The 25,006-nt window shown below is 38.8% G+C and overlaps 3 protein-coding genes across 3 annotated transcripts; 2 read left to right on the plus strand and 1 right to left on the minus strand.

The window, feature by feature from the left end:
- Nucleotides 1–1,312: 1,312 nt before the first annotated feature.
- LOC143626298 (scarecrow-like protein 15) lies at nucleotides 1,313–2,958 on the plus strand. Its single transcript, XM_077096436.1, has one exon. It carries the CDS (start codon nucleotides 1,353–1,355, stop codon nucleotides 2,931–2,933), a length of 1,581 nt encoding a protein of 526 aa, XP_076952551.1. The 5' UTR covers nucleotides 1,313–1,352; the 3' UTR covers nucleotides 2,934–2,958.
- A 1,692-nt stretch (nucleotides 2,959–4,650) lies between these two features.
- On the minus strand, nucleotides 4,651–8,234 carry LOC143626299 (G-box-binding factor 1-like). The gene is made up of 10 exons (XM_077096437.1): nucleotides 8,205–8,234; nucleotides 6,983–7,079; nucleotides 6,852–6,896; nucleotides 6,687–6,773; nucleotides 6,449–6,594; nucleotides 6,310–6,341; nucleotides 6,101–6,234; nucleotides 5,902–5,982; nucleotides 4,962–5,087; nucleotides 4,651–4,856 (listed from the first exon to the last, which is right to left on the minus strand). Exons 2-10 carry the CDS (start codon nucleotides 7,040–7,042, stop codon nucleotides 4,794–4,796), a joined length of 774 nt encoding a protein of 257 aa, XP_076952552.1. The 5' UTR covers nucleotides 7,043–7,079; nucleotides 8,205–8,234; the 3' UTR covers nucleotides 4,651–4,793.
- An 8,163-nt stretch (nucleotides 8,235–16,397) lies between these two features.
- On the plus strand, nucleotides 16,398–17,852 carry LOC143626300 (anthocyanidin 3-O-glucosyltransferase 5-like). The gene has a single exon (XM_077096438.1). The coding sequence runs from the start codon at nucleotides 16,398–16,400 to the stop codon at nucleotides 17,808–17,810; it is 1,413 nt and encodes a 470-aa protein (XP_076952553.1). The 3' UTR covers nucleotides 17,811–17,852.
- Nucleotides 17,853–25,006: the final 7,154 nt, after the last annotated feature.

The raw sequence follows: 25,006 nt of genomic DNA on the forward strand, positions 1-25,006 counted from the left end.
TAAAACAGATCGTTAAAACAATAATCTTATTTATAGGTTAACTTGTGCTTGTTTAAAGTTGGTTCTTGCTTTATCTTACACCGCATCGTTTATCAAGTGAGTAATCTCGTACCTAATCCCTTTTTATTTTTAATGTTTTGGGATGTTCATGTGTTCATACAAACTTAGAGTCTTAAACTTGTTTATGAACTTTAGTCGCGCAGTATCCCATGTGTTGAGGACGTAGACTTGGCTGTTTATTTGTATGTGTGGATCATTAACCGTCTTGTCGGTCTATTCCGCAGTTCTCATGGTACCATTAGATGAACACGGGAGAACTATCGTTTATGATTTTCTCTTTTGTTTACACATGCACAGTTTGTCTTGTTTGTGAGCTCAATTGTGAGCACTGGCAGTCTATGAATCTTAGAGTTGGTCCCGATCAGATTACACCCTTGTTGAAAACCAGACATACACATGTTGCGCGCAGATTTATTGTTATCTATGTATTGTATTAAACTTGATTTCTCACCAACACGCAAGTGTTTGACGTTTTATTTTAACACATGTTCAGGTTTGCAGTAGCTGTTTTGGAGCTTGTGGACACATAGGAAGTTTTCTTTATTTTGGACCTAGATTAAAATGTATCAAGACAAGTTATTGTTGTTCGAATATTATGATTTATAATATATTGATTTATGATGTTTTATGTTATCTTGTTTACCTTGCGCGTGCGCGAATGAATGTATTTATTAAATATTGACACCCAATAGTGTCACGAGTAATGAAACAATATGTGGCGCCCCGATGTATAATCCGCCTTTGGTCGGGGTGTTACAGTCCAACAACATATTTGACACCCAAAACTTACAAAATTGTAACAAAATTAAATGTAAATAAAAAGAAAAAAAAGTGAAAATTTCATGATCAAGTTTAAAAGGCAATCTAAGAGGTTAGATGTCAACCCACTTAACTCTAAAAAGGTTCCAACCAAGAGAATCAACAAAAGCCAAAGATAAACTTTCTTCCCACACCAAAACCTCTCAAACACAAAACATTCATGTTCCCACATCTTGTACTATGTTAACCACCACTTGTACCTTAACTAGTTTCACAATCCCCAAAAGCAAAAGTTTATTTTTTATGAAGATCTTGAGGAAGAAGCTTCTATGATATGGCTCAATCAATCAATCTTATGTCTACCCTCCTAAAGATGTATTGTCAATTCAATTAGCCCCATTAACCATACCCCACCACCACTTTCATTGGTTACAAAAGCTAATATTTAGCACCTTACAATACACTCTTTACATTACACAACATTAAATTGAAAAACTTCAATCTAACTTTAGCCCTTGTGTTACACTTGAGTAATGAAATTGCCCTTTGCCTCATCCCAAAATAATATCAACAGCTCTACTAGCATCAAGCATCAACTTACAACTAGTGGTCCAATTGAACCTAACAGGTTTGAACCCAAATCGGTACTAGACGTCAGACGAAGTCCGTCTAGTTATACTACTGGTACTACTACTGCTACCCCTACTAACAATAATAATAATAATAATATTGTGGACCAGCTTCCGCTGGAAAACAATAATAATAGTAACAGTAATAATATTGAGCATGGAGTCATGCATCAATTTGAAGAATGGGATTCAATAATGAAGGAACTCGGGTTACATGACGATTCGAGTAAGTCGGCTTATCCGCTCGATCTACCCGAGCTGCCCCCGATTCATACCGAAGCGAATAATCCAGCCGCGGCTTTGTTATTTCACCCCGACTTCGAAAACTTGAACCCGAATATGAACGCGCTTGATTTCATGAGCCACGACAACGAAAACGACAACAACGGGTATGATTACGTGGACGAGTTGATCCAGATAGCCGAGTGCTTCGAAACTCGGTCTATCCAGCTGGCGCAAGTGATACTCACGCGGCTCAACCAGCGGCTTCGCGCGCCTAACGGGAAGCCACTGCAACGAGCCGCGTTTTATTTCAAAGAAGCGCTTCAGGCACTTCTCACCGGCCCGACTCGGCCGACTCAGTCGCCTTCGGGTTCGGAGATTGTGCACGCGATTAAAGCGTACAAGACGTTTTCGAACGTCTCGCCGATCCCGATGTTCTCGGACTTTACCGCGAACCAAGCGGTGCTCGAAGCCGTGGACGGTGCGATGATCGTCCACGTCATCGATTTTGACATCGGTTACGGTGAGCATTTAGCGTCTCTAATGAAAGAGATTGCGGAAAAAGCGGATGTGCGAAAGGCTCATCCGCCCACGGTGAGAATCACCGCGGTGGTTTCGGAAGAGTTCGAAACTGAGTCGAAATTGATCAGAGATAATCTCTGGCAATTCGCGCGTGGTCTTAGACTACGGTTCGATATTGATTTCGTGTTGTTTCGAAATTTCGAGTACTTATCGTTTAAATCGATTAAGTTCATCGACGGTGAAAAGACCGCAGTTCTCCTAAATTCGACGATTTTTCATCGGATAGGCGCGGGTTTTATTGACGATGTGCGGCGAATTTCGCCGCACGTGATCGTGTGCGTTGACGAGGAAGGACTGTTCGGGAGCGAACAGTTCTTCTTCCGTCAGACGGTTATAGATGGTTTAGAATTTTATTCTACGCTACTAGAATCGTTGGAGGCCGCGAACGTTGGCGGTGGCGGTGGCGGTGGTGATTGGATGAGGAAGATTGAGATGTTTGTGTTGTTGCCACGGATTACGGCTGCGGTGGAGGCGTCGGGGCGGCAGGTTCCGTTGTGGCGGGAGGTGTTCGGTAGGGCGGGGGTGAAGGCGGTGGCGCTTAGTCAATTCGCGGAGTTTCAAGCCGAGTGTTTGTTGAGGCGAGTGCAAGTGAGGGGGTTCCACGTGGTGAAACGACAAGCGGAGATGGTGTTGTGTTGGCATGGTCGTCCGCTTGTGTCCACGTCAGCATGGAGGTTTTAGGGTATAGGGTTTACGCCATGTAGTAGTAAAAAAATAATTGTCAAATAGACGAATACGTGAATACCATCACAGGCTGCTATTTTGTTTTTTGTTTTCTGGCATTGTGAAAAATAATTGGGATTTAGGGGATGATATTGTGGCGTTGTAATCACCTAAAGAGATATACAAGCACATATATTAATGAAATGATCTTGTGTTAATACTTAGTATCAATATATTCATCTGTGTACATACTTTAGGCCTTAAAGAAAGTTGGCTTTTAGAATGTGTCTGAACTTTGTTGTCAAACACGAAAGCGCATATCTATCGCTCTCTACTTATTGAATAAGGTTTTATGGTCGACACGGTTCTACGGTCGATTTTAGTAAACCAAAGGCAGCCATAGGATAATCTTGTTGAAAAATTAGTTTATGTAAGAAGGCTAAAAAAAATACTACTATGTATGTTTTTATTTTATTATCAACCTAAAGACAACAATCTTTTATTTATAACCACTAAAATCATGATTCATCTTTTTATATCTATGTGATGCTATATGGTTGTAATCTTTGATTACAACTTTAATTGACCTTTTTACCTATATCTATACAAACTTTTGTGTACAACCATAAAAGAACATAACATTACATATCTTTGTTCTGTGTAAACAGTATACTTGTCACTTTTTATCTTTGTAACCATTATAGCCACTCATTATTCTTTCTACATATCTACTTTTGAAAGAGAGAGAACAATACCAAAGGAAATGTAAACATCGAGGAACAAACGAGGAAATGAAACAGGAATAATAATACATTAACAAGAACAAGAAGAGATATCCCGCATCAACACGTGTATCTATGTTTTGTAGGTTCCGTATCACTCGTGTAACGATGAATCAATCTTAGCAAATACATTTAAGTAATATTTTGAGGATAATATGATGGAATAAGCATGATAATCACTGATTGAATATAATAATTGATCTTTTAGATTGATCAAAGTCGGATGATTGCAAAGACTAAGAACAAAAATACACATTTGGGAGGGATAAAAGGGACAAGAGATTACAAATATTCTTGGTTCATTCACTCACAAAAAGGCTTATATACCTAAAAGCCTTTTCTCTCAATCTAGATAACTAATATACCGGTAAGGCAGTAACACGACATGAGTAGTTATGCATCAAGCGTTGAAACCTCATCATGTGTCGCTGATATGGTGCCATTGGGATCGTATTATTGTTAGTGGTTAGGTCATGATAATCAAATTTGTAAGAGAATATTCCTCATTGATTGCATTGTGATGGGAGCATGCGTGTCCAGTCTTGATAGTAATCAAATAATTTGAGCAGCTAACGAGCAAAAACTCACTTAGGCTCGAGCTACGCTTGGAATTTAAACAAGTCAGCTCAGATTGGCTTGAATGAAACCGATTTTGAGCAAGTTTTTTTCAAGCGAGCTTCAAGTCATAATCAAAGCCAAGAAAATTGTTGGAACAAAATTCGGTTCGGCCCAACCCAGTTCACAACTTCCATTCAACTCGGCCCACGATTTGTTTGCCGTCATTAAACAAGGTTAAGACCATCAAGCCTCGGTTTGTGCTGATTAGCCGGATAGGCCCGTTGGACTCACTGGAATTATAATTATAGCTAAAGAAGGTGAAATCTAATCAGAAAATACTCAAAAGTTTCACAAGTTTCCTATCAGATGCCACCTCTTTCGCTCGGTTTAGATTCACAACATTTTAGTTCGACCGGTCAATCCTACAGTCAGTTTTCCATAATACAGACAAATATTCATCCTAAAGTTGTAGTTTTAGCAACTAAATTGTCTGATCATGTCACATTCTTAATTCTGACCTTCATCTGCCCGAGATTTACTATGAAGTATGAACATCAACTTCCGACATGGCTTCAGGTTCACGAAACTTACTTAGCTTATCCTGTTCAAGCAACATCAAGCTATTAACTATCAACAATTTAAGACAAAAATAATACTAAGAAAGCATTTTATTAGTAAGTGTAAATTATTTGGAGTTGGCGCAAACCTTTATTGACTCATTTTCGGACTTTAGCTTCTTGCATTCCTCTGAGAGTTTTTGCAGCTCATCTTTTAGCCCCTGATTCTCATTGCTTAGTACATCAACTCTAGCTTGTAACTCTTCACACTCAGCCTGCATATACATTATTAATATACAACTAAATTTAAGAGGTTAAATCTGCATGATTTAAGTGCGACTAGTAGCAAAAAAGAAATTAAATGTCTGATTATACGTCACAGGTTCATATCCAGCATCCATATGCTTCTAAAAGCCATTTGGTTTGGGTCAGTTTTGAGCTCAAGCCAAACCAAAAACCGAAAATTTAGTTTTTTGGTTTTTAAAATCGTTTTGTTTTGGTTTTTTCGGTTTTGGTATTTGAGCTTGAAATTTTTTGGGCCAAAAATTTGCAAAAATACCAGACCCTTGGGGACAAAAACAGGCACAATATAATGAATTTGGGCTTGAAACTTTGTGTCTAAAATTGTTTGTTAATTAATGATTAATTGATTATTACACATTTGGGCCTAAAAGTTTTGGGCTACACAATTTATTAACTCTTCATGAGTTAACATTTGAAAATAAAAGTTATAATCCATAAATTCAATGACAAAAATCGATTTTTCCGGTTGTTATGGGTTTGGTTATAAAAGTCAGGTTTGGTTTTTACAAGTTGGTTATTTGGAACATGCAAAACCGAAACCGAACCGCAAATTCAGTTTTTGAAAGAACATAAAACCAAAAGTCGGTTTTGGGTTGGTTTCGGTTATTTCGCTTTCATGCTTTTAACTCCTTAAAGGCCACCACCCGGGGAAGTTGCAGTTTACCTGGTCCCATTGGTTAACATGATAATGGTGGGGCCGTGAGTTTTATGGTTATGGGTTCTCACAGTTGCTAATAAAAATAAAAATCAAGCTAAATTTCTTTTATTCGTTCATTTAATAACTACCTGCTTGCGCATTCTCGATCTCCTAGCTGATTCACGATTAGATTGCTTTCTCTTCTGTCGCTTTAGTTCCCGTTCATCCTGCTGTATGTTGCATTACTTAATTAACTTAAACATTGCATCCATATGATATAAACCATCTAATAGCATCTAAAAAAGCCTATATACATCAGAAAAAAAAACTTCTTAATTTTATACATACCCGTGCCCACGGTCCCATTATCGGTGGTGGCACCATTGTTTGAGGTGCACCAGAAGGATTAGATTGCATGTCTACAGCAACATTTCTATCAGTTGCAGGCATATTAACAACAGGATTCTCATTCTGCAAGTTGGCTGCATAAAATGAAAACTATAACTTTATATCATGAATCAAAAGAGGCAAGAGTAAAAGGTCAAGGTTTGAATTACCATCTGAAGAACCATCATTCTCACTCTCAGCACTGTTAATATTCAAACTTTACAATCAGAATTACACAATAAAAATACAAATAATGTGTAAATTAAACTTAAAAAAAAAACACTTTAAATCTGCATGATGCATATTCACCTTTGGGCAGTGGGACCCTCGTTCACTGAACCTGATGCTACCTTCGGGCGGGTTCCCATATTCGTACCAGGATGAGCAAAAGCTTCTGGCGGAGAATATAGAGCAGGATACGGAACCGTAGCCCCGTATGGTGGCATCATAGGATGCTGAAATTAGTTATGCATATGCATACATTAGTATATCCATAAATCATAAAATCTAACAACTAACTGTAGATGATGAATATGATGATGATGACCTGGCCTCCCCATATGTATGGATGTGGAGTTGGAGATGCAACAATTGAGGGAAAGAATGGTGGAGGAGCTCCACCACCATAATAAGCCTGACACAAAACACGTAAACCTCGATAATAATCTAACAAATTTCTAAACAAAATGATTATATCATATTATTCATTCACCTGCATTGAGGTTTGCCAATCAGCATAAGAAGGTGGATTTGCTTCCTGAACATCAGGTAAGAGTGTGTGATGATTTGTGTGACACAATTAAAAAACGTGTGTATATTATAGAAATGAACAGTTAATAAAACCTGAATTACAGTAGGTTTTGAAGGCTTAGCTGTTGACTTCCCTCCTTCACCAGCTCCCATATATATCAATTGGTTCAATATATGATATGCCAACCTTCTTTCAATTACAAAAACAAACTAAGCAAAACAAATCATAAAATATCACAATGTGTGTGCACGGTTCGGTTTGGGTCGGTTTCTTAGCTAAAACAGAAACTTAGATTTTTGACTTTTTGAATATCGTTCGGTTCTGGTTCTTTCGGTTTTGCCACTTAAGCTTGAAAATTTGGACCCCGAAAACTTTTCTTTGGCCCAAAAAAATGAATTTGGGCCTAAATCATTTTGTTAATTAGTAACTAATTGATTATTTCACCATTGGGATAAAATATATTTAAGTAACATAGTTATTAAATTCTTATAAATTACTTAACATAAAAAATAACGAAAATCTATAAATTCGATTCCGTTTGGTTTTTTCGGTTTTTGTTAAACACAAAACCAAAACCAAACCGTAAAACTAGACCGTTGGCCTTTGTTTCAGTTCGGTTTTCCGCTTTCATGCACAGTTCTGCAATGTCTATTTCTACCAAAATCATACATAATAAGGTTCAAGCCCTAATCATACTCACAACCTATAATTAGCAACAACTGACTATACATAAGAACAAAGTTTCTACCAAATTACTTAACTACAAAACGATTTATCTAAAAAAAACTGTTGAAAACAGAGTAACTGATAACTATCAGATCCAGATCAGAATATGATCATTCACTACAACAGATCATATAATAACATATTTATACTATTTATATACGTAGTAATAGATCTGTTAACAAAAATAGATAAAACCTAAATTAAATAGATAGTAGCCTGTTCAGCTGCCGTTAACGGTGTTACGAAAGAATTAAATCAGTTATGATGTTAATATTTATGTGCGTAGTAATAGATCTGTTAACGGAAATAGATAAACCTAAAATTAATCGGAAATAATAAGCTTTCGTTGAAGCGGTTATCCGAAGGAATTGAATTGAATTGAACAGATATGATGTTAATTAGGTCATATTTATAGATCTGTTAACGGAAATATTTAAAAGCTAACATTAATCGGAAATAATAAGCTGTTGTTGAAGCGGTTATACGGAGGAATTGAATTGAATTGAACATATATGATGTTAATTAGGTCAGATTTATAGATCCGTTAACGGAAATAGATAAAACCTAAAATTAATCGGAAATAATAACCTGTTAAGCTGCGGTTGAAGCGGTGATGTAATCGGAGAATGATCGGAATAGATTTCGTTGGTTGAATTTGGTAGTTCCGCCGAGAGAGGGTGGTGCTGCGGTGGTCCGGTGGGAAGGTGAGATGGAAAGGATTAGATTAAAGAGATGACACGTAAGGTGGAAATGGCACCAGGTGTCAAACGATGAGAGGTTGGATGTGACGAGGCATCGAGTGGTAGGTGATGTGGATACAGATGGATGGTGGTTGTTTAATACGTGTTAGGAAATCAAAAGCAAATGGGAGTGTACTTCCTCACTTGTCAAGATTAGGAACCATGGGTTTGTTACGGGTTAGACTATATTGAAAGCGAAATCAAGTAAAATTGATAAACATGATAGAATCTTTTAAAGAATCCATACGTGTTTCTCACATTTGTTTCTTTTTTTTTATATTTGGTTTCCTGACGCCGGAAGCTGTGAGTTTTTTTACTCGGGTCCAATGGGTCGTACATGGTACTTTTTCGGGCCCTAAGTCATTAAGTTTCGTTTTTAGCAGGATTAGGTTTGCTATTCAAAATGGGATTGCGGCGTAGCTTGTTGTCGTTTACCCGTCACTTTATTGTAATACAATTGTGTGACATTTGTCAATTTCGGGTTATTTTATACTTGTATTCTTAATGTAAACCCGACCCGTTTTGTATCCCGAACCTTTCGATATTATCAAAATGATGAATTGTATGTTAAATATTTGTTTTATAGTTGTTGGATAAAAAAAACACCCTTTTCGGTTCTTAAAATTCCCCGAAAATGCTCAAAACGAACTCCAGGGACTAAAACTACCAAAATGGAGACTTGAATGACCCATTTGTAGTTTGTGCTTCTTGGGTCTATAACCAACCCATTTTCATGAAACACCCTTTATGAAAGACCCATTCAACTTACTCTATATATACACACCCATCTTCTTCATTTGTGCTTGCTCATTTCTTCATTTCTCTCTCAAATTATTGAATTCTAAGGTTGTTCTTCATAAGCTAATCTTTCATTTTAACTAACTTCTCAATACCTAAAGCTTGATGTTACAACATATATATAATATACACTCCTTGTTTACCTTCGGTCTTTCATTTCTCCGGTCTCGGCCGGTTGAAATGTCGGGCTAGTAAGGCAAGGTTACATAGAGGACTTTGTAGTCCTTGTTTATATATTTAACAAATCTAACCATATAACTTGTTATACTTGCTTAACTTCTACATATTTTAGTTTATTGTTCATATTTGTCAAGTTCCATGGTATTGGGTATGTGGTGACTAGCCTCGGTTTCATCCCGAGTTGAGAACCGAACCAAAAACCGAACTTTTGTTTAATTGCATTATTGTTAACTTTTTGAATGTAAAACTTGAGTATTATTATTTATAAGTTATTTTACAAGTTCCATGGTAATTGGGTATGTGGTAACCATCCTCGGTCTTATTCCGAGTCAAGGACCTAACCAAAAACCGAACTTTTGTTTAAAAGCTTTATTGTTAACTTTTTGAATGTAAAACTTGAGTATTATTATTTATAAGTTATTTTACAAGTTCCATGGTAATTGGGTATGTGGTAATCATCCTCGGTCTTATTCCGAGTCAAGGACCGAACCAAAAACCGAACTAAACCGAGTTCATTCGCTTAAGACACACAAGTGTGTTTTTAGCCACCAAAACTCATATTTTTCTTCAAGATTATATTTTAAATCAATTTTAGTTAGTTTCTAAACATACTTGGCATGTCGGTAACCAACTTGATCTTATAACAAGTTCGAACCGATAAGGTTGTATACTCGCTTAACGAACGTTAAGGTTCTTCACAATAGAACTACATACTTGGTTAAGTCTATTTTGATTTTATTGAGTTATCTCATAACATTTATTATTTTGGAAAGTTAACTGTGAGCTTGGTCAATTATCAAGTCTCGAACCGACAAACCCGAACACTCGTTTAATCCTCGTTTTGGGTATTCTTATAACCAAGGGTTTTGCAATATCGCATTTTAACCCACATTATTACTTAACATAGGTTGAGTAAAAAAAAAGAAAAAAACTAATGAATAGAATACCGAGACCCGGTTTCGAGTAAACTTATTTTACAAAACTCGTTTCTTTAATTTCTCAAATATTTACATTTTAAATCCTAAACTTTATCTATTTACTTTATTTGTCATCTATTTTATTTTAAACCCTTCCAAGACTACCTACTAACATAAGACCCGTTTAATATAGGTCTTGCTCGTTAAACCGATCTCTCCGATTATTCACGACACTATCTTTCAAGTTACTTGTTAATGTGAGTACGTTTTCATCCCCCGTTTTCCATCTTTCATTTTGGGGGTGTCATTGCATACTTATTCAAATTCAAATGATTTATACTTGAGTCTTAAACCACAACACGTATTGTATATGTTTACTTAAATAAATGCTCGATTTGGTGTTATATGCTTTACATGATTATGTGCAAATTCTTGAATGCTAAGGCGGGTAGCCTCTTGAATGCTAAGGCGAGTAGCCTCATCAAAGTATGATCATACGTTAATTCCGAGTATATATGGTATCCCCATATAGAAAGGCGTCGTCAATGTATTCTTATTGACGATTTCATTATTGTCGTCAATGTATTCTTATTGACGGTTTTATTATCTAAATTGTTGCTATTATTTATTGTTTTCACATACTAGTTGTGGATTTCATACTATATACTTATTGTCCAAAACTATGAAAATTGCTCACCAACCTTCGTGTTGATAAACTCTATTTTATGCAATGTTACAGGTTTGATGTTAGCTTGATTGGATTACTTGAAGAAACTTATTATATTGGCTTTAGGATATTAGAAAATAAAAGAACAAGTTATTTGTTTATCTATCTATTTGGCATTTTGTATGAACAATTGTTGTGTTATTTATGATGATATGGATTTAAATGAGTTGTTTAAATATTGTAACTTTATAGTGTCATTGTGCAATGAGCAATCATGTCGCGCCTCGATGTTTCCGCCTTCATTGGTCGGGGTGTGACAAATTGTTTCTAGTTAATTAAAATAATTAAAAAATAAGAATATAAAATTATAAAATTGAAAATGGAAGCACCATTTCTACTTAATCAAGCCTGCTTATTTTGTGGATTGGGTTAGTTTGGATGGAGTCGAGTCAGAGCCTTATGGCACCATTTCTACACACGGCATGCTTCAGAATATGGTTATGCTAAATCAGCCTCATGACTCATGAGTAGGGGTGCAAACGAGCCGAGCTGCTCGTGAGCTACTCGAGATCGGCTCGTTAAAAAGCTCGAACGAGCTGAGCCTTATCGAGCCCGAGCCCAGCATGTGAAGCTCGTTGGGCTCGTCAAGCCTTATCGAGCTTGTCATAATATTACTTCACAACATTACAGCCCATGTAATATGATTCAGGCCTATTATAAAATTACTTCTGACCCACTTAATATTACTTTCTTTCAGAATATTATAGCCCACTTAATATGATTTCATAATATCCAGAACCCTTTGCCGCCTTGGATATTGAATCGACAGATTAAGAAATTAAAATACTCCAGAACTCCAGAAGACCAAGACCAAAACGGTGATTGTGTTTCATAGTGAATGACGATAAACTGCCTGCCCTAGAAATAATCGAGGATACTTAGCTGTTGATCCAGGTTTATTTTGCAACTAATACTGTTATATTGTTTGATTTTATTAACCAGGCACTATTACTCTATTAGTCTATTATATATAGATTCACTTTTGTTCAATTGATGCCATCATTTGATGTTTATTGTTTTTATAAATGAAATTATCTACAGATTGTGTTAAAAAACATCTTTTCATCACTGTCACAAATTAATATTCAAAATATATTTATATATTCTGTTGTATTGCATGAAAACTAAAAAGCTAGTACAATATATTATTAATATATTAGTATGTAACTCATGTATTCAATATGTTACATTCACGCACTTTAATTTAAGTATTTAACATATTGTTTCTGTTATGGTATGTTGATGAATGATGATGGCCTTCTAAATTCATGAGTGACATTTGTTTTTCCGTTGATGTTATCAGATCTTAATATTAATGAAACAAGAAACTAAAAAAAGATTTAGTTCAATGCAAGGCTCAACATCAAATTCAAAACAACAAGGAGGTAAAAAATAAACCATCTCAATCTGCACAAGATTACATTAATCTTGATGGGGATGAGAACCTTGATGCACCTCATAATCAAAATGTTAATGAGGCTGCAAGTGCAGAACCCGATGATAAAGATGATGTCTCTCTTAAGCGTAAACGCACAAGGAAAGCAAAAGTGTGGGAGGATATTGAAGAAGTGACTCTTCCTGATGGGACGGAAAAAGTCAAGTGCATTCATTGTAAAAGACTTTTGTCTGTAAGCACATGCAAGCCTACATCAACATGGGCAAGACACATGGAGAGTTGCACGAAACGAAAACAATTATTAAGAACTCAACAGTTGCTAAACTTTCAGCCAGCTGATGCAAATCCGGGTTTAAATAAGTCGTTTCCTTTTATTTTACCTAATGCAAAGTATGATGCTAACAAGATGAGGGAATCAATAGCACACTGGATAATGGCAACCGAGTAACCGTTTAGCATTGTTGAAGATGACATGTTTATATACATGATGAAGACGTCAAATCCAATGTTTGAGAAGGTAAGCAGGACCACAATAACGACAGATTGTTTTAAGGTATATGAGCACGAAAAGAAAAAATTGAAAGCTTCTGTAAAAGAAGCTTCAAATGTTAGTTTGACAACTGATTGTTGGAAGTCATCTCACCAAAAAAATTGAGTACATGGTCATCACCGAACACTTCATTGATCCGAACTGGAAGTATGATAAACACCTCTATACCTTTTTTTTATTTCTTTTATAATGTTATATGTATATATTCTTTCATTTATTTATTTTATTAATTCTGACTTTAGAAATTATACATCATAGATTGCAGAAACATGTGTTAAGTTTTATGCATGTACCTCCTCCTTGCACCGGTCTTGATATTGCAGATGGCATTTATAAATGTTTAAAGGAGTGGGGAATTGAGAAAAAGATCTTCTCCATTTCTGTGGATAATGCTTCATATGATGACAGGGCAGTGAATACTTTAAAGACTAACTTTGATAGAGTTAAGAAACTTCCTTGTGGTGGAAGGCTATTTCATGTCCGGTGTTGCGCGCATATCTTAAATTTGCTAGTTAAAGATGGCCTTTCAAAGATTGATTTCGTCATTGAAGAGGTTCGTGAAGCTGTGAAATGTATAAATCATTCGGAGGCAAGGCGTCAGACATTTTTGACTGTTGCACATCAGCTTCAAGTGCGTGATAGAAAGTTACTAATTGATGTTCCAACGAGATGGAATTCCACATATGATATGTTATCACTTGCTATGAAGTTTAAAAATGTTTTTCCAAGGTATGTTTTATAAATTTCAGTGTATTTTATATTCCATAATTAAGTCTTTATTTTCTTAGGTTTATGTTATTTTCTAGATATGCAGAATACGAACCACATTTTAAACACTTACCCACCGAAAAAGATTGGGAAAATGTGAAAGATGTGTGTGAAGTTTTGAAGGTTTTTAAGGATTGCACAAATGTCAAATCTGGTAGTGATTATCCCACTGCAAATTTATACCTTATGGAGGTTTACAAAGTCAAAGAAATATTAGACAAAAGTGTATTATCCGAGAGTAATTTTATTCGTACCATGACTGAAAAAATGAAGGAAAAGTTTGACAAGTACTAGGGAGAGTGTCACTTATTGATGGCCATAGCTGCAGTGCTAGATCCTAGATTAAAAAAGTGGTATGTTCTTACCCACAAATATACCCAAAAGCTGAAGCCAAGAAGAATATTGAAGACGTGTTAAATGCATTAACTAACATGTATGTAGAATATTTGAAGATGTATGAGGAATCAATCAAAGACGCTACAAGTAAAAGTGGATCTTCTGGAGGGAGCACTACTTCAACGTCTAATTAAAATGCAACAAGTTCAGGATGGGAAAGTGGAGAGGCCAAATAAATCTGAACTTAAAATGTATTTAGAAGAAGGTGTTATTAAAGGACGTAAACAAATGAACTTCAATGTGTTAGATTGGTGGAACACTCACAAGCTGAAATATTATGTTTTGTCAAAGATGGCATCAAATATACTTGCAGTTCCAGTTTCAACTGTTGCTTATGAGTCAACATTTAGCGCGGGTGGGAGAGTTATTGATCCATATCGATCTACATTATCGCCTTCTACTGTAGAAATGCTAATTTGTGGAGGCGATTGGATTAGACAAATGTATAGAATAAAGAAGCTAAAGATAAGTTTAAAAACCTTAAAAGATATATGTTTTTTTTATTTTATATTTTAAAGTGCTGACTTTATGTCTTTGTTTTTATAGAAGGATGACACACCGTGTGAGGTTTTACTACCAAGTGGGAAACAGTACTAAAATAAAGGTACACATATTGAATAAATTGTTTAGCTAAAACTTACATATTGACTAAAGAGAACTAAATTGCACATACGTTCTGTTGTAGACTTCTAGTAAACTTTCTTGAAATTTATTTAGTATTATATATAAATTATTGAATATATTGTTGATTTATTGTTTTAGGTTTTATATTACAGTGGCTCGGGACTTTTGTTGAACATTGGCTATGGAAATTGGAGAAAACGGGAAATTTGGATGGCCGTTTTGTTATTTTTTTTGAAAAAACATTAACTTGTTCTAGCTACTCTATATGTTTATTTTTGTTGGTTTTGTAAGTTCGTATGGTTATTTGGACTTATTTTGGTGGTTTGTATGGTTATTTTGGTTGGATTTTTAATGTTAACTTTTATATGAGACTTTCAAGTTTCTAATCAAATTTCTCTATATTTATCATTGAACCAGTTACTGCTAAATCGAGCTTATTGAGTCGAGCTTTGGCGAGCTTAATCCGAGCCTGGGCTCGTTTAAAGAGTTTTTTCGAGCCAATCGAGCCGATCCCGAGCTTTAAGATGTCCATACGAGCCCGAGCTCAATCCTGAGAACATAGGCTCGACTCGAGCCGAGCTCGAGCTTCTGAAGAACTTAACGAGCTGAGCTCGAGTAGTGCATGGCTCGGGATGAGTTTCAGTATTTGGTTAAGATGTTGTCTAATAATGCCTAACCAGCTTACGTGTCATTTTTCATTGATTTTGCCTACTTTTGAAAAGTTAATATTGAGTGTTTATCTAAAAAGATTTATTTTATCCACACGAATATTTTGAAATTTCAGTGTTTTATTAAGCCTTTGACTGTGCTTTATTTATATATTATACGCATGTTGTTGTTCGAAATTCCTTTGGTGAGGTGTGGGAAGATAAACCATGACTAAAGCTATTTCAAACTTGTAATCGCCTATCTAATACTAGTCTAGTCACTAGTGTAGCGAATTTATTACTTATTCATGGTTGTGTTGCCACAATGACTAAACACACAATGTTATCGTCCACTTTTTTTTTAACTATGACTTTTATAAAAAGCACTGAATAACCAAAAGCAACTTTCACAAACGGAGAGAAATCACCAACAAAACAAAGAAAAGAGCTACATGAAAGAAAAATTACACCACCTTGACCAATCTACATTCCTATTTTTCGATCTATACTTGTACCAAAGAAATCCGAGCGATTTAATTTCTCCAATAAAATCTTCCAAATTCACCTGTTTGCCTTCAAAGATCTTCTCGTTTCTAGCCTTCCAAATACTCCAACACGTGATAATCACGATCTTGTGAAACGCCTCCTTTTCAACTTCTCCAAGAACGACAAGCTTATAAAGATCTAACACGTCTCTTACCGTAAAACCAAAAATGGGAGGAACTTTGCACCAACGACTGATATGTTCCCACACCACCGCCGAGATCAAACACCCGATGGTGATATGGTCCACCGTCTCGTAACTGAATCAAATAAAGCACACCGGCAATCCTCCACCACAATGTTCCTTTACCAAGAGCATTCTTTGTTGGAGTTCTGTTCTTTTTTTACCGTCTACTTTTACTACTAGTTTAGACTAAATTAAATTTATGAATTATAACCTGTATTGTTCAAAAACCATACTCTTTTTTATGCATAACATTTTCCTCACCTATATAAACAAATAAATCCACCAGTAAACTTGTTCACTCTATCACAATGGCTTCCAAACAACTTCATGTTGCACTACTAGCCAGTCCGGGCATGGGCCATTTAGTCCCAATATTTTTACTAGGACACAACCTTGTCACACACCACAGCCTCCGTGTCACCATCCTCGCCGTCACCGCCACCACCACTCACTCCCTAACACAACTCCTTACATCCTTCACCACCACCACCAACCTATCCATCATCCAAATCCCCGCCCCGGACGTCTCATCCGTCCTCCCCACGGACGCCAAAGTCATTACACAACTTTGTGTCATGATGCGTGAAACAATACCCGCAATTCGCACCACAATATCCTCAATGAACCCTCGTCCCCACGTCCTCGTTGGCGATATATTCTCGACCGAATCTTGGCAAGTTGCCGAAGAATTCGGGATACCTAAGTATGTTTTTGTCACGAGCAGTGCGTGGTTCACCGCATTCTTTATTTATTCTCTAGTGCTAGATAAACAAGTGGTGGGACAATATGTTGATCAAAAAGAACCGTTTGAGATACCCGGATGTAAACCGGTCCGACCGGAAGATGTGGTTGACCCCATGCCGAACCGGTATGATGAAGCTTATAGCTTATATCTAGACCAAGCTATTGGTGTGACTTTAGCAGATGGCTTGTTAATTAACACGTGGGAAGATCTTGAACCACAAACTCTTGATGCATTAAGAAATAATGAGAGTTTGGGGCGTAAACCGGTTTACACGGTTGGACCGGTTTGCAAAAGGTGCGAACCGGACATGTTACAACACGAGGTTGTTAAGTGGCTCGATGAAAAACCGGATAGGTCGGTTGTATACGTGTCGTTTGGGAGCGGGGGATTAATATCGTTAGAGGAAATACATGAGTTGGCTTGGGGTTTGGAGATGAGCAGACAACGATTCGTTTGGGTGGTTCGCCCTCCAGTTGAACATGATCCAGACAGTTTATTTTTTAAATACGGTCAATTTGATGGTCCATGTGATTATCTACCACAAGGTTTTTTGTCAAGGACTAAAAAAGTAGGGTTTGTGGTGCCGTCGTGGGCCCCACAAGTGGAGATTTTGAACCATGTGTCTGTTGGTGGGTTTGTGACACATTGTGGATGGAATTCGGTTCCGGAGAGTATTACTTCTGGATTACCAATGATTGTGTGGCCATTGTACGCGGAACAAAGGATGAACGCAACTATGTTGACCGAGGAGTTGAAGGTGGCGGTGCGGCCCGAGGTGTTGCCCACGAAGAAAGTGGTGGGAAGGGAGGAGATTAAGAGAATGGTGGTGGATTTGATGGAGGGTGAAAGAGGAAATGCAATGAAAACGGAAATGAATAGATTGAAGGAAGGTGCAAAGAAGGCAATTAGCGAAAATGGTTCGTCTTATCTATCAATTTTTAAGTTTATTGAGGATTGTTGGTCTCGTATTCAGTAGTTAAAATTACTAGTGAACCATAACGATATGTATAATTTACCAAAAGATGACAATGGCAAAAGAATATACATATAGATTAGAGCATCTCCACCCATTGGTTTTTGTTGACATGGCATGACGTTTGAATTGGTTTATGGGTGAAAACAAACGTTTGTGTTACGTTTGGTTTGCATTCTCAAACGTTTGGGAGGTGTGTTTGTAGTGGCCCCACCACAACCACTACACACAAATCATATATATATACACACACATATATATACATATTTATTATATTTTAAAGAGGTTTAGATTGGTTTATGGGTGGAGGAAAAGTGAGATTTTTTGATGAAAAATTTAGTATATGATGTGACGATGAGGTGGACATTTGAATTGATTTATGGATGGGGATGCTCTTTTATTGTAACTTTATGTTAAACCTAAGTTTTAATGTTGTGTTGAATGCTTATGGTATAATCTATTAAAAAGGCTAGTAAGTGTGTGGTTCCAACCTACCTACTCTACTATATAGTACTTATTATTATATTCAAACTGCCATTATTAGTAATTAGTCAATAAAGTTATACCGCCATTTTTTGTAATCAGTCAATAAAGTTATCTTTTCATTTATGATTAATTAAACCAATGATCCAGTGTTTTGTAACCGGCCCCGGCCGACCGGACCTGTCTAACTGGGGAAAACCCATTTTCCTATTAAATACAAAATAAAATGTGCATGACGGGATTCAAACCTGGTGTTATTTTTGAGATAGAATCTTTAATAATTATCGCATGAACCAACCTACTAAGCTTCATTGACATTTTATTGATCAAACATAAATGATATGTATTTAAAAAACATGTATAAAACATAAATATATGCTCACAATTTAACAATTTAAATTTAATAACAATAACAATAATATTTAGTATTGATAAAAGGTACCATTAAAAGAATGCATTATCCGCGTTTTGATATTAAATTTATTTCAGTCGTTTTTGTTTCTTGACGCACATCAGTTATCAAAGTGAACAAACCAAATTTATTTACTTAATTATTATTAAACCACATTATTTAAAGAAAAATAGTTATTTTATTCTTACAATACTAAACTAGATATGTTTCACACATCGTTTACTACAATGAACCAAATTGATATTAACCGAGTTTCTGTCGAAACGTGCAGATTTAATCCACAAGTTATAATAAATGATACTACACAATCTTAAAAAAATTAAACTTTATTTAGAAAGAAACCAAGGAAAAAGATATAAAAAAGGGGCCCCTACACCATGTGCATTCTTCCACACGACAAAACAAAAACAGCCCCACCTATGTGGACACACAATGAGACACTTGAGACCTCTCTAGCTCGTAAGTTGTTTCAAACGTGAAACTTAAATTAGAGCTTGTATACACGGGTTAATAGGGCTTAAAATGAACTGGACGTTTGTTTGATAAAATGTTTGTTTATGCTCTTCTGTTTAATAAAGGAACCAAATATGAACAAAAAAAAATTCATTCAGTAATTTTAACGGACGAATGCAGACAGAGGTTACACTCGATCAATAGTGTTCGTGAACGTTCGGTAATGTCCGGTAACATCCGTCTGATTACGTTCGTTCGGCAATGTATAATATTTTGTAATTAATATGTTTTATTTATTTGGTTTTCTACCAGATTACCCAGCCTTCGTGGCCTCATATATAAACCAAGTGAAAAATAAAACAAACCTTGATCGTTTATGTTCTTATGTTCATTATAGTCGTTTATGTATGTTTATCAATTAATGTTCATTAGTGTCCATTAGTGTTCGTTTGTCCATTAATGTTAGTGTTTTCGTTTGTCCATTAGGGTTTGTTAGTGTTCATTCGTCCGTTAGCGCACGCTTACAATATTAACGAACGGACTCAAACGGAATGGACGGACACAGACACAAATTTTCGTTCGGTAGAGTGTTTTTGAACAGTCCGTTTGTGAAGAGGTAGGTCCCAGCAGAGCCCAGTTGGACCCGCAAGACTCACCTCAAAGAGGGACGTCTGCGCAGTTGAAACCGCAAGACTCACCTTCAACAGGGACGTCTGCGCAAAGGCTAAACTCGCAAGACTCACCTTGAAGAGAGACGTCTGCGCAGAAACCAACTGGATCCGCAGGACCCACCATGCTCAGAGACGTGACGTCCTTACGCGCAGTACGCAAGCTGTTCCCGCAAGAAAAGCCTCCCAATGGTCGACGTACTCCGCCTGTTCCCGCAGTAACGGATACTAGCCATCAGGGAAGGCTACCCGCGCAGCAAGGCTACACGCACAAGGCACTTAACTCTTAAATAATTCAGTATGTCACCTGAAGAAGGAATGAGCAAGCCGGGAACACTCCCGCCCAAAGCCGGGAATACTCCCGCCCAAATGAGGCAGTCCGTACGCTACTGGAGGACCTTTTGTACTGTACCTGACGAGGTATGGACAAAAGGTCTGACCAAAGCAGCGACAGCTCACTGTGACAAAGGAATAATACACAGCCGGCCTGGTCACTATCAGCCGCTGCCTACTCACCAACCCCTGTCACTATTAGCCGCTGCCTACTCACCAACCTGTCGTAGCACGTGCATAGCCTGCAGTTGGTGGAAAAGAATAGTACACAGCCGGCCTGGTCACTATCAGCCGATGCCTACCCACCAACTACCAGCATGGCATGTGCGTAGCCCACAGTTGGCAGAACAGGAATACTATTCAGCCGGCTGTACCTTCTTGGAAACCTACCTTCGGCTATAAATACTCCAACACCTTGGAATGGTATGGACACATTACATTACCTTACATTATCTGATATCTCATTATCTTATCTTCTCTAGCAATATCTTAATATACACTTATATTTAAGAGCAATCTAGTCTGATTCTCACGCCGGAGGGTGGTCACAAGGAGGTACCCCCTTTCTCAGTGACGAGCTCACGGTGTCTGTTTTGCAGGTCATCAGAAGAACTATCTTTGCCGGACCTAACCCCTCGTGGGAAACATCTATTTAACCCCCAGATTATCCGTAATCTGCCCGGGGTCGATTAGTGTTTCTTCATTGGTGCCATCCGTGCATAAAAGCTAGAACTAATTTTCTCAGTTTTTTCAAAACCTCCGAAAAGATGGTTAACGTTACTCCGGTCCCAAGGCCAGGGAGTAACCAAGAAACCCCGGTAACCACAACCCCAGCTACTGGGAGGAACACCAGCGAGTACACAAATTTTACGAACACTACCCCGGTTACTCAAGCCGGGGCAAGTGCAGTAAATTTTACGAACACTACCCCGGTTACCCGAGCCGGGGCAAGTGCAGTAAACAATCCTCCCCTGGGATTCATTGATACCCAGGTGGAAAGACAACATACGAGGCCCCCCCGCCAAACACTCGAACAAGTTAAAGCGTGGGCGGAAAAACGTCAAAGGGAATTCCAAGCTGAGTTGGATGAACGCTTACGTTCACTCCAACAGGCTGAAGAATTCGGAAGCACTCGACAGCAGCTCAACACGAGCAGTGAGTACGAGTACTCGGACGATGATCGGGAGGAATCCGACACCGACGTGAACCCTCGCCACAGGGCAAAAGGGAAGCGTAAGGAAACGGACTTCCAACCGAGAAGGCATTTCGGAGAAACCTATAAACCAAGGAATGCGGCGGGAAACCCGCGTGACTTCTCCAAAACCTTCAGACCAACTGCTGCAAATGCGGGAACGTCCAAATTTGCAAGGGACATTGCGGAAGCAATCGCCCCGAAAAGTGCCAAACAAATGTCCAATATAGGCACATATGATGGTATATCTGACCCAGACGATCATTTGAACAGATTCATAGCGGGGGCAACCGTCAGCAATTGGACGGAACCCACGTGGTGTTATATGTTCCAGATGACGCTGGTTGGAGCAGCCAGAGCGTGGTTTGACCGTCTACCGATCCACCACATCTACGATTGGGCAGACTTCCAACAGAAGTTCAGCCAACACTTCAGTCAACAAAGAAAATACACTGAAGAGCAATGGACAATCCTCAACTGCATCCGAGAGGAAGATGAGTCTTTACTAGACTTCATCACGCGCTTCAATTCAAATAAGCTAAGTCTGGGCAGTATTAGCGAAGATCTTGTTCGCGCTGCTTTCATCCAGGGCGCGAAAGACCCAGAGCTCATCCGCACCTTAACGGGTAAAGATGGCATGCCATCCACATGGGATGCCATCATGACAGCAGCTAAACGTTTCGCGGAAACGGAAAAGCAACTGGGTAGAGATCTTTCCCAGAGCACAAACCTCTACACCCAGAAAACAAGAGAAAACAATGTCTTTACCGCTCGACTAAACAAAAAGAGGAAGCTAGGTATTTGGCAGTCAAGGGTAAACTTCGACACCTCATCCGGCTCGCACCCTCGGTTAGGCAGAAAGGACAACAGGCAGTCGTCGAACCGGAACCCCCGGTGGACGCCGCTCACCAAAAGCGTCACCGAGATTTTCGACACCGAGAGGCTCCCATGGCCAAAGGCTCCAATAATCCGAGAGCGTCACAACGCTGATCAGAGCAAATTCTGTGACTTCCACAGGACAACAGGCCACACCACCGACGAATGCATAGACTTGAAGGACATCATCGAGACATTCGTCAGAAATGGAGAACTCGCACACCTCGTGGCGTAAAGGATGCTGAGCAGGCCAACGCGTCTAGAACCCCAGTTGGGAAAAACACTAAAATGCAGCTACAATGTTGGAGACTACATACTGCGTAAACAACGAGATTCCGAACCAAGTGCATATCGGCTCGATGGCACTCCCATCCAAACAACATGGAATGGAGCTCAATTACACAGTCTGCATGTAGATCAATTCCAAACTTGTAAAAGAAAAGGCCCAGAGCCACTTCTAATGGAAATGATTCTCCTTATCACATTGACGCTGATAATCTTACATTTATACTTATGAACTTTCCACACTGATATGCCGGTCTTCACCGCATACATAAGTGGGGAAGTAAGTCGTTGCGTGTGGAAGGCGGCAAAACCCGCATAAACACAAAAAACGGCCAACCTTCACGCAGGTCAGTTATAGGTAAAGTTGGGTCATCCCACTAAATGAAAGTGCCGGTCCTACCCGCACAAATCATGATAGAGGAAACCGAACTAACCTATTGACAACCGCGCGTCGAACGGTTAATTTATTCAAAACACTGATATGCCGGTCTTCACCGCATACATAAGTGGGGAAGTAAGTCGTTGCGTGTAGAAGGCGGCAAAACCCGCATAAACACAAAAAACGGCAAACCTTCACGCAGGTCAGTCATAGGTGAAGTTCGGTCATCCCACTAAATGAAAGTGCCGGTCCTACCCGCACAAATCATGATAATGGAAACCGAACTAACCTATTGACAACCGCGCATCGAACGGTTAATTTATTCAAAACACTGATATGACGGTATTCACCGCATAAATAAGTGTGAAAAGTCGTTGCGTGTGGAAGGCGGCAAAACCCGCATAAACACAAAAAACGGCAAGAATTTCTAAGGAAAATATGAGGAAAACCTTCACGCAGGTCAGTCATAGGTAAAGTTTGGTCATCCTACTAAATGCAAGTGACGGTCTTACCGGCACAATCATGATAGAGGAAACTGAACATTAACCTATTGACAACCGCGCGTCGAAAGGTTAACTTATTCAGAACACTTAGAAAATCTCTTAAGGAAAAAATGAGGAAAACCTCCACGCAGGTCAGATATAGGTAAAGTTTAGCCATCCTACTAAGTGAAAGTGACGGTCTTACCCGCACAATCACGAAAGAGGAAGCAAAACTTTAACCTATTATCTACCACGTTGAAAGGTTAACTTATCCAAAGTACTTAAGAAATTGCTAAGTTAAACTAAAGTATGCACAAGCGAATCATATATTGTTTATGCGGCAAAACAAGTGCCAAATTAAATTATAATATGCATGAGCAAGTCGTATAACGTTTATAAAGCAAGAGTGACGGTCCTACCCGCACAAAAGATTTATATTCCATAAAAATTCAACTGTTACAAGAATGGCCGGGTATCTACCCGCCTACAAGAATATAAATCTATACAAAGACGTAAATCTATCCTAACAGTGGGAAGGGATTTAAAAGATCAAGCTTCAGGGCTACTCCCTCCAAACCCACTTGTACCCGCACCATCAGTTGGCTGTGGCGATTCAAGGAAGGTCTTGAGAATGGTTAGCCCATCATCAGCAGCAGCAACTTCGTTCACCTTCTCCACCACCGGGTGCGGGAAGGCGGCATACTGGTTCACTGCTTGGTCATATACAGCTTCAGTATCCACATCATATAAAGGGAAGTTGGAAGGCGGGATGCCCTTCTCAACGAACCCTAGACCAAGCAGGAAGCCAGCCTTTTCCCCATCCTCATGAGAAGCGTTGAGGGCTGCGCTCATGGCATCGTCATATGATGTGTCCGTGAAGACCCGATGCACAACCTACAAAACAAAAATACAAGTATCAAAACCTTTTCTAAGTACAAAGAAAAGCGTAAAGATATTATGAAGCTATGCATACCTGCGACAACGCTTCTCGTAGAAGCCATTCCTTGGTAACCAGAGCCTCCTGGAGGGCAGCTTGAGCTTCATTACGGGCGCGTTCGGCTTCGTTCTTTGTAAGGTTGGCAAGCAACACATCTTTGGCTGCAGCCTCTTCGACGCCCTTTAGCTTACGCTCAGTATGGTCAAGCACCCCCCTCTGTTCCAATATCTCTTGGAGCTTCTTGGCATCTTCCATGGCCAAGGCATCATGAGCCTGCTGGAGCCTCTCTAGTTTGGCTTTGAGCTCCTCATTCTCGGCGCGCAGAGGCTCCGCAACAGCTTCAGCCTTGGTGGCCCTCTCGGTTGCGTTCCGCGCAGTTTCCTTAGCCAACCGACGCTGTTCGTTAACAGCTTGGGTAGCCTTGGAACGGGCCTCGAGACGGGCCTGAACTTCAACCTCAAGGGCCTTGAAGGCCTTCTCCTTCTCCTCAGCGACGGCGGAGTGTCTCCTGTTCTCCTCCCGGATAGCCCGCGCCTGAGCTACTTCTTGGATACGAGCCGCCTTTAACTTGTCGTTTTCACGACAAAGCAGCTCGACGCGCGGCTGCATCCGGGCAAGGAGAATTCGAAGCTCGTTTGTCAGCCTACCCTCCTGGTAGCTCGACATAGCTTCCCCCAGCGCCCCACTTGGAGCGGCGTG

This window comes from Bidens hawaiensis, unplaced genomic scaffold (assembly GCF_021521415.1).
Source record: "Bidens hawaiensis isolate Kalapana, Puna unplaced genomic scaffold, B.hawaiensis_p1.1 tig00004357_1, whole genome shotgun sequence".
Classification (NCBI taxonomy): domain Eukaryota; kingdom Viridiplantae; phylum Streptophyta; class Magnoliopsida; order Asterales; family Asteraceae; genus Bidens; species Bidens hawaiensis.